This window comes from Tupaia chinensis, unplaced genomic scaffold, assembly GCF_000334495.1.
Source record: "Tupaia chinensis unplaced genomic scaffold, TupChi_1.0 Scaffold148210_1, whole genome shotgun sequence".
Classification (NCBI taxonomy): Eukaryota; Metazoa; Chordata; class Mammalia; order Scandentia; family Tupaiidae; genus Tupaia; species Tupaia belangeri.
The window spans coordinates 1,429,081-1,439,456 of record NW_006208060.1 but is presented as its reverse complement, the minus strand read 5'-3'; the positions used below and the strand labels follow the sequence as shown (position 1 = coordinate 1,439,456).

The window sequence follows — 10,376 nt, the reverse complement described above, 5'->3', positions numbered from 1 at the left end:
TGGGCACGTGTGCGTGCGTGCCCAAGAACCCAAGAGGAGAATGGAGGAGAAGGGATTGTGATGTGGCCATCCTCCCTGGGGTGTGTGTGTGTGTGTGTGAGATTTCTCACTTTCTATCTCTCTGTCTCTCTGTCTCTCTGGCAAGTACATGTGCCCTATCTAGCAAAAACCCCTCTTAAACTAAAAATGGAGAGGAGGCAGAATAGGGAAGAAAATTAGAAAGAAAAAATAGAGAGGCAAGACATTCGTGGGACGCAGGAATGGTTTATTACCTGTGGATGATGACGTGGATAGTATTCTTTTTTTTTTAAAGAATTTTTTATTTTATTTTATTTATTCATTCATCTTTTAATTTAATTGGATCAGAGAGAGACATGGAGAGAGAGGGAAAACAAGAGAAAGCAAGCCACCAGGTCCAGGACTTGAACCATGGTCGGCCATGTGGGAGTGTCCAGTGCCTTAACCACCAGGCCACCAGCTGGCCCCTCATGTATAGCATTCTTAACTGGTCTGGTCTGCGGTGTATTTCACGTTAGGTAAATTCTCTCCACAAGCCAAACCATGCATGGTGGTAGAATACAGAGGAGGAGGAAGAGGAAGAGGAGGAGGGGGAGGAAGAGGAGGAGGGGGAGGAGGACGGGAGAGAAGGAGAAAGAAATTAAATAAAAAAACAAAAAAAAGAAAAGTGGAGCAGGGACCCAGCTGAGGTCTGCCCGACTCAAGCCCTATGCTCTTACCCACCACGGAAACCACCTCCCCGTAACCCGCACCAACCCCACCCCTGCGTCCAACCACCGCTGGCCGCCCTAGCTCCTGTCTGTCCCCACATTCTCAGCCATTGCCCGGCAGTGACCCCGCAGGGCAGCAGGGACAGGTGGGCATTATCTGCAAGGTCTCCACAGGCCCGTGTGGGTGCAGAACGAGGTCCCCAGAAGACACGTCCTCTGGGACACCTCCCCCAAGTACCAGACATTACTGTGCCCGGGTAGCCCCTAGTCACACGGTGCCCAGCACACACGCTGCAGTCTGGGGTGAGTCCTTGAAGATGCCACGCCATCCTGTCACTCCAGTTCCTAGTGACCCAGCCGGGCCAGGTCTTATGACAAGGACCGTGAAGACACTCGGGACACAGAGGGACGTGAGAGAGGGTAGGGATATGGCATGGAGGGTGGACATGCCAGGCCCCGGGATCCTCAGACTGTGCTTGGACGTGTCACAAGTCCTCCCCCTGCCTGGGCACTCAGCAGCAAGGGACAAGGAGGGGGAAGGGAGACAGAGAAAGGAACCGCCAGTGTCCCCCAGGTTCGAGTCCCGGGCCATGCCTGACTCCTCAAGACACAGGCCCGGCGGCGTGAGGCTGGACGAGGAGGCCGCCGGGCCTCAGCAGCTCTTGCGATCGCCCTGCAGTTCCACGTAGGGCACGCCCAGGGGCCAGGTGTCCCGAGGCCAGTAGTGGACTTTGAGGGTCTGCTCCGGCATCTCGTACCTGGCATCCACCAAGGCCATGGACACCATCAGGTAAGGGAACGTGAAACTGATGAAGACATGCCTGTGGGGGCGGGAGCGGAGGGTGCCGAGCGCTCGCGCCCACTGCTCGCAGGGCCTGGCCAGCTCAAGGGGCCTCCGCCCCTGCCCCCCGGACTGCAGCCTTCCCCCACTGCCAAGCCCTGGCACCTGCTCTCCCCCTTCCGGTCCTCCTTCCTCACCACCTCCTCCTTCTCCCCTCCCCAGAACCCGCTCCAAGCTCTGACATCAGGCTCTCTGACTCTGGGGTCCCGGGCCCCAGGCCAGGTGCTTACCAGAAGCTGTGCAGGTAGAAGAAATTAATCTCCTGCCAGAAACCGCAGAGAAAGCGGTCGCTGACCCAGCAGCTCACGGCCAGCACCCACAAGACCACGGACACCTCGATGAAATGCCGGAGCTCTCTGTCGCTGGTCCTAGGGAGGGGAGAGAGGAGACCAGGGCCAGCCTCAGAGAGTGGGGAGAAGGGGCTCTGTCCAAGGGGCTGAGGGCCAGAGGCTGGGAGGAAGGAGGGAGGAGGGATGAAGGGCGCGGGAGGGGAAGTGTCTAATCCGAGCTGAGGGCTAAGCGTGCTGGGCATTGATGGGACACCAGTATGGCTCTGCACACCCTTCAGACGGCCTTTGTCTTTGGAGAGGTTTTTGTTATAAGGCACGTGCGCTCGCCAGAAAAGACAGAGAGAGACAGAGAGACAGAAAGTGAGAAATCACCCACCAGGGTGGATGGCCACGCCGCAATCCCTTCCCCTCCATTCTCCTCTCGGGATCTTGGGCACGCACGCACACGCGCTCAGCGTGAGTTTAAGCCACCAGGTCCGGGACTCGAACCACAGTCGACTACGTGGGGACTAACTCAGTGTCCCTTGTGAAAGTGTGTGTCGGGGATGAACGAGACAGCAAACTCCTTTATGGTTAAAAACAACCATGAAGGCTCGTGGGGCTGGCAGCTGGTGTGTTTAAGGTGCTGGACTCACATTTGGCCAACCGTGGTTGGAGTCCTGGACTGGGCAGCATGTTTTCTCACTCTGCCTCTTTCTCCCTCTCTCTCTGGTCAAACTGAAGAATCAAAACAATAAATAAAATAAATAATTCTACAAAAAAGAGAGCAAAAGTAACCATAGGCTTGGGGCCAGCAGATGGCTTGGAGGCTAAAGTGCTGGATCCCACATAGCTGACTCTGAGATCCGAGTCCTGGACCTGGTGGCTTCACTATCACACCAGGGGCAGGTGTGTGTGTGCCCAAAATTCCAAGAGGAGAATGGAGGAGAAAGGACTGCGGCGTGGCCATTTCTCAGTTTTTCTCTCTCTCCCCTGGTGGCATATATGCCCTCTGGCAAACTGAAAACAAACAAGCAGTCAAACAGAAGGACAACAAAAACATCCATCTAAATCTAGCTGTCCCTGTGTAGGAAATACAAATAAATAAATAAGGAAACACACTGGGACCAGCAGATGGCATAATGGTTACGTCACTGGACTCCCATGACGTCAACCACGGTTCGAGTCCTGGACCCAGCAGCTTGAAACTCATGCTGGGCGTGTACATGTGTGTGCCTAAGATCCCAAGAGGAGACCGGAGGAGAGGGGATTATCCTCCAGAAGTGGCATGGCCATTCCCCCTGGGAGGTGACTTCTTGCTTTCTGTCTCTGTCTCTACAGTGAGCACATGTACCCTATAGCAAAACCTCTCTGAAAATAAAAATAATAATAATAATAATAAGGAAACACATGGGGCTGACCAATGGTTTCCAGTTGGGCTGACCAATGGTTTCCAGTTGGGCTGACCAATGGTTTCCAGTTGGACTGACCAATAGTTTCCAATTGGACTGATCCATGGTTTCTAGTTGGGTTGGCCTACGGTTTCTAGTTGGGCTGACCAAGAGTTTCCAGTTGGACTGACCAAGAGTTTCCAGTTGGACTGACCCATGGTTTCCAGGTGAGTTGGTCAACAGTTTCCAATTGAGTTGACTAATGGTTTCCAGTTGGGTTAACCAATGGAGAGCCCCAGTAGGAAGCCAGTTAGTAGACAGCAGAGGTAGAGTACACACTCTAGCTTTCTCTCTACAGAAGTGGCTGCAGCTGCACCTGGAGATTCCATCCCCTGTCTCCTCTCCCGTTGCCCCCTGCCCTGGGTCATAAGACGGTCACAGACTCCCGCATTGATCAGCACAAGGGTTCTAAACCATCCCAGTGAGTTCTCTACACCTGCCTTCTTTGTGAATGTCCTTTTTACTCAACTCTCTTCAAGTGGTCCCACTGGAGAGCCTCCTCTATCCTGCTAAGACACACGATGGGTTAAAAAAAGTAATTATCAGGGGGCCAGCAGGTGGGGTGGTTGAGGCGTTGGACTCCCATATGGCCAGCCACGGTTCAAATCCCGAATCTGGCGGCTTGCTTTCTCACTATCCCTTTCTCTCTGTCTGTCTCTCTCTGGTCAAAATCAAAGAATAATGATAATCAATAAAACTGAAAATAAATAAATCTTTAAAATATTTTAGAAAGGAATTATCAGGAGAAGTAACTTCTGAAAACTTTAGGGGTGAAATCACATGGAGTTTTGGGGAAATACGTGACCATGGAACTCAGGCCGGCGAAACGCAGTGGCTGTCGGGGATGATTGTCAAGTGCGTGGAGGTTCGTGGGCAAATTCTCTCTGCCGGTGTGGCAGTTTGCAGGTAGGTTTGGAGTCACCATCGAACTGACAAGCTCAGGACCAGCGGATGGCGTAATGGTTACGTCGCTGGACTCCCACATAATTGACTGCAGTTCAAGTCTCGGACCGGTGGCTTAAAACTCATGCTGGGTGTGTGTGCGCGTATGCCCTAAATCCCAAGAGGAGAAGGGAGGAGAAGGGATTGCGGTGTGGCCATCCGCTCTGAGGGGGTGATTTCTCACTTTCTGTCTCTCTGTCTCTTTGGCAAGTACAAAATGTCTCTCAAAAAAAAAAAAAAAAGAGGAAGAAGAAGAAGCCCCAGCTCTGGGGGCCAGCAAGTGGTGTCGTGGTTAAAGTGCTGGACTCCCAGATGGCCGACCACAGTTCTAGTCCTGGACCTGGCAGCTTGCTTTCTCATTTTCCCTTTCTCTCTCTCTTGCTCTGGTCAAATAAAAAATAATAATAAATAAATAAAATTAAATAATTCTTTAGGGAAAAAAAAAAAAGACAAGCTCTGGGGCCAGCAGGGGGGTGTGATAGTTAAAGCCCTGGCGTCCTATGTAGTCCTACGTAGCCAACCCCAGTTTACATCCTGGACCTAGCAGCTTGAAAATCACGCGTGGGGACGTGTGTGCGTGCCCAGAACGCCCGGGGGAGAATAGAGGAAAAGGGGTTGCAATGTGGCCGTCCCCCCGCGAGGGGTGATTTCTCACTTTCCGTCTCTCTGTCTCTCTCCAGTGAGTGCACTTACACGGTGACGAAAGCTTAAACAAACCAACAAGGGCAGACTCCGCCATGAGACTGACTGAGGTTCAAATCCCGGCCCTGCTACTCCTCTCAGGACGATCTGGGGGAGGAAGGGTCCTTCCCCGAAGCCCGGAGCCAGCGATCCCGGGGGTCCCGCGGCGGCGGGCGGCGGGCGGTGCGGGGAGCCCCGGCTCACTTGTGGTACTCCTGGAACACCATGTAGACGATGTGCACAGACACAGTGTAGAGCCCGTAGGCGTTGAGTGTGGGCCGCACGACCGACAGGAAGGTGCTGATCACAGCAGAGACCACCACCAGGCAGGTGAACTGGGGCCTGGGGGGAGAGGCGCGGTGAGAAGGCCGAGCCAGGCTCCAGCAAGGGCCCTGAAAGGGCAGGACGGCTTCGGTACAGGGTCCCGGGGAACCTAGACGGGCCCAAGCCCTGTCTAAAAGGGGACCCAAGCCCTGTCTAAGAGGGGACCCAGGGTTGGGGAGGGAGAGGAGAAAGTTCCCTGGGGCCCTGGAGTCCGTGACAGCCCCCAGCCGCCAGGACAGATCAAGCGAGACGTTAAAAAAACATAGGCAGGCTCAAAGGAAGGGTCTCCTTGAGAGGTCAGACGGCGTGGTGGTTAAGGGCGCTGGACTCTGACAGAGCTGATGGCAGTTCAAGTCCCGGACCTGGCAGCTTGCTTTCTCACTTTCCCTTTCTCTCTCACTCTGTGCCTCTCTGGTCAAATTTAAATTAATATAGTTAAATAAGAGTAATTCTTTTAAAAAGAGAGAGAGAGAGAGGGCAGACGAGGGTTCTCAGGGACCAAGAGGGGTCCAAGAACTTCGGAGGTCTCAGGATTGGTTAGGGAGAGGGTTCTTCCAAGGCTCAGGTGGGTGGAGCATGTTTAAGTTGTTCTTTTCTCCTCTGAATTTGAGAACTGTGTGTGATTCTTATAGCAGACCAGGATCATTTGCTAGGCTTGGAGACACAGGCTATTGACGCTGCTATAGAGCAGTCCTTTTACATGCAGCCTGTCTTTCTGTTTAACCCCAAAGAATGGGAAAATGACATTTAGCAGCTTTCAGCAAGGTCTGGGGTCCTGCCCTGTAAAGGGCAATCCTGCTAGTCTGCAGAACTAATCAAGGTTTGAACAAGAGTATTGACAAAAATGTGCGATGGGACTCCAGCCTGTGACCACTTCACTTTAAACTGTCCTTAGGATGTGGTGCATCTTCTACAGAGGAAAAGAGCACGAAAACACATGAAAACGGTGTGGTAGGGTGTTTGATGCTTGGAGAAAGCTGCATTAGGAAGGTCTGCAGCACAGAACTTTCGGATCTGAAAGGCGACACGGAGGACCTCAAGCTGCGGGAACGGGTCACTCACCCCCTCACAGGCTCTCCCTCTCTTTGTCCTTGAGGCCTGCAGGTCATGCCTGGCTTGAACTGCCAGCCCCTGGGAGCTCAAGGTCACCCCTTCCAACTCGTTCGGGTCGCTGAACAATCAGGCCGACACGAGGGGGCGCCACGTCCTCGCGTTGGAAACATGTCTGTGGCATCGAGATGGATTTCTTTCTCGAGTTTTCCCGGTCCAAACCTTGGTGCTGATTCTCACGTTTACTAGTAAGAATCCGAGCATGGTGAAGTCTACAGACAAAAGGGATCCGGAGGGATACTGGAGTCCAGGGGCCTTGTGTTTCAGGGCTGACAGCTACAGTTCCACAGACCTGGGCCACACAGCTTCTTTCCTGAAGCCAGCCTTGGAAACCTCCAGAAAGACTGTTGTAATGTTCTTTACACTCACAGCCCCCCGCAGCTCTCAGACTTCCTGTCATAACCTATAGGTTTCCATCACCTCAGTGAGGTTTTAGCATTTCCTCTGGGGCACCAGAGAAGCCCGTCTGCGTTGGGGCAGATCCATGACTTCATTTTCCAAAGTCCTTTTTCTTTTCAATTTGGGGCAGTTTAGGGAAAAGTTATGCCATGAAATGGGTGCCCTATTCTGGAAGACAGTAATGACAGGAGGAATGAGCAAATGATACACAGAATATTTTTCCGCTATTTTGATTTGAATCAAGGTGAATGTAGTGACCTGTACCCGCTCTGCGCACTTCTGATGTGACGGAGCGCTGCCTGCAGTTGCTTCTATGTGGTGGCCCGGCCTGGGCCTTGGTGCCTGGGGGGCTTCCGTCACTGGGTCTGCCTATTGTCTCACTCTTCCTGCAGAGGCAGCATCAGGTTCTGCAGCCCCACGCCCCACCCGCACTGGAATCCCAGCTCGGTCCCTCTCCAGCTGTGTGCAAGGTGCTCAGGTGGCTGTCCTTAGTGAGACTTCTGCAGGAAGGCAGACTTGTGGTTTGAGAACCATCAGGAAGCAAGACGTATTGGTACACGACAAGCATCAAACATGACTCACTTTAAAAAAAAGACATGTTTGGTACAAACAAAAATGTGAAGACAGCTGAAGTGCTGTGCAAGTTCAGTGTGAAAAAGGAAGTCATGTGGTTAAAACACGGGAAGTTATACAATTTTTTCTTGACGTGATTATTTAGTTATAGCAAAAGCAAAAGTAGAAGTCAGAACAGGGAATACACTCGGGTACATAGGGAGCTGCCCACGGAACATTGGGTAGTACATAGATCCCTTTATCTTGCTTTTCTTTCTTTTTTTTAAAGAGATTTTTTTCTATGTGGTGCATGCACTGCCAAAGACATACAGAAAGAGAGAGAGAAATCACCCCCTAGGGGGATGGGCATGCCACAATCCCTTCTCCTCCATTCTCCTCTTGGGATTTTGGGCACGCATGCACACGCGCCCGGCGTGAGTTTCAAGTCGCTGGGTCTGGGACTCAAATCTCAGTTGACCATGTAGGAGTCCAGTGCCATAACCACCACACCACTGCTGGTCCCGAGGTCCCGTTTTGAAATGCTCACAGTCGGGTGCACTGCCAAGATGCCGTTGGCAGGACTTGCAGCGAGCAAACATGTTGCCATTTTTATCTATAAGGAGGAATGCTTGCTCCGAGATTCCTGGTAATCAGGTTGGGGTTCTGTCTGGGGGTAATGCACTTTAGTATGAGGAAGATGGAAAAAGCGTAGTGAGTGTGGTGTCACCGCCGACCCCACAGAGCCCAGAGGCTTGGAACAGTGTTGAGACACGGTGACTGGAGGATACAGGAAGTTTTCTCTACCCAGGGTTTAAAGGCAGCTACAGTTTCTGTAGCAAATGAATTAGAGTGACCTTGCCCTGAGATGGCCCCTTGCCCTGAACGTGGTAAAGAATGCCTGTGTTTTCTTTCTGCTGAGCTCCTCCTGGGGCAAACTAGATAGTAACAGCTCTGTCCGTTCGGATGGTGTGGATAGAATTGCAGGGTTAGATTGCACTATCTGTTCCAAGTTTTGTTTTGTTAGTGGGGTATGTGCATTTGCCAGAGAGAAAGACAGAGACCGAGAGAGAGAGGGGACGGGAGAGAGAGAGAAAGCACTCCCTAATAGGATATGGCCACGTGACAATCCCATATCCTCCATTTCTCCATCCTGCTGAGATTTGGGGCAGTCATGCACACATGCCTCATGTGTTTTCCAAGCCAGCAGGACCCGGATTTAAAACTGTACTCAACCATGTGGGGTCCAGCTCCCTTAACCACCATGCCATGACTGACCTTACCTGGAATTTAAGCAATGAGCAAGTTGTGACTGTGGTAGTCTTTGAAGACCAAGACCAAACCTGCAGAAAAATAGTTATTCAGCCCATCTATGTTGTGTGGCTTACAATGGGAAAGAGGGCCATCGCCTAGTTCTTCCCTTCATTTACTCCTGTATCCACACAGGTGTGAATTTGCTGAGCAAACGTCGCTGCACAGTGATAAAGAAGAGACCATAAAGAGGAGGGTAACCAGACAGACCTTACCTTCAAAGAGCTGTCATCAATTCCCTTCAAAACAATTTTTATTTATTTATTTTTAAAAGATTTTTGCCATATGATGTGTGCGCTCGCCAGAGAGAGAGATGGAGACAGAGAGAGGGAAGGTAAGTAATTACCCTCCCAGGGGAGATGGTTAGGCTATAAGCACTTCTCCTCTATTCTTCCCTCGAGATTCTGGGCATGCACACATGTGCGCAGAGTGATTTTTGAGCTGCTGTGTCTGGGACTCAGTTGGCCATGGGGAGTCTAGCACCTTAACCACCACGCTACCTGCTGGCCCCTCAATTTTCACTTTTAAAAATCACCTTTCCTGTGTCCTACAGGAGAAACTAGTATGAGCACTACTCTAATGCCAAACTAAATTGCACATAATTTTATAAAGCGTGAGCTTTCTTGAATATATCTTTACATTTGTAGGAATTTCTTCTGTGCTTGATTCCCAAAGAGAAAATAAACTTCTATTATATCTTGGTAAATAAATAATTGAAACAATGAGAAAAAAATGATAAATAAAAGTCATTCTGGTTGATGGAGCACCATCATACAGTTCTCGAAGTGGTTCTTCATCAGAAAGGAAGCAGGTACTCCGGCAAGGCTGGACCAAATTGGCTTCTCATGACAATCGCAAGAGGACCAGGGTCCCCTCTCCTTGTGACTTGTGATAGCTCCACGCCCTAGAATCAGCAGGGTACATGACATCCAGATTTGCTGACATTCTTGAGGCCTGGATGTTTTCTTTATTTGTCTTTCAACTCCAAATGTTTCCTGAGAATATTCTAGAAGTTGTCTTTTATACTAACCATCAATCCTGACTACTGATTGCAATCAACTGTGGAACTTAAAAAACTACAGATCTCTACTGTCAACATATGAATTAGAACCTTCTGTGGACAATTTACTTTTTTAAAAAAGAAAGAGTCTTGCTCATTTGCAATTCCTTGCCTCAGCCTTCTGAGTAGCTGGGATTCTAGAAGTCAACCACTACACCCAGCTTTTGGGGTAGACCAAGATTCAAAACCAGGTCTCCCATGTGACCTCAGTCTGCTGAGCAGCCATGTCAATTAGTCTATCCTACCGTCACTGGACCACACATTTCACTTTAATTACTGTTCAATGATAGGACAGGGGTGAACTATATGGAATATTCTGTTGTGATTAAAATTATGGCAAGGAAGAATTTGTTGACCTGAGAAAATATTCGTGATGCATTGCTAAGTAAAAAGAAAAAAAAGCAGGCTTGAAAAAGAGTATTTAATGCTTAATATGTTATTTTTGTTGAACAATCATGTATTTATATGCATCACACAGAAGGCTGGAAAGAACCTCACGAAGTATGAATAGTGGTGATCTTTGAGCAGTGATTTCTGTTTGTTTTTTCTTGGTGTTTTTCTGTTCTCTAAGTTTTATGCATCAATCTCGTGTTGCTTTTGTACTGAAAAACAGGTTCCCTACTTGCTAGTGGTGGCCCAGCCATGGTGTTGCAGGGGGTACTGGCACCACATGGGAGATGGAGGTTAGGATCTTGGGGTGATGTGAAACAC

General features: G+C 50.2%; 1 protein-coding gene across 1 annotated transcript; it reads right to left on the bottom strand.

The window, feature by feature from the left end:
• Window positions 1-640: 640 nt before the first annotated feature.
• On the bottom strand, window positions 641-6,470 carry ACER1 (alkaline ceramidase 1). Its single transcript, XM_014584915.1, has 5 exons — window positions 6,396-6,470; window positions 6,174-6,250; window positions 5,117-5,254; window positions 1,800-1,937; window positions 641-1,549 (listed from the first exon to the last, which is right to left on the bottom strand). The coding sequence occupies exons 1-5, from the start codon at window positions 6,468-6,470 to the stop codon at window positions 1,381-1,383; spliced, it is 597 nt and encodes a 198-aa protein (XP_014440401.1). The 3' UTR covers window positions 641-1,380.
• Between the last annotated feature and the right edge of the window lie 3,906 nt (window positions 6,471-10,376).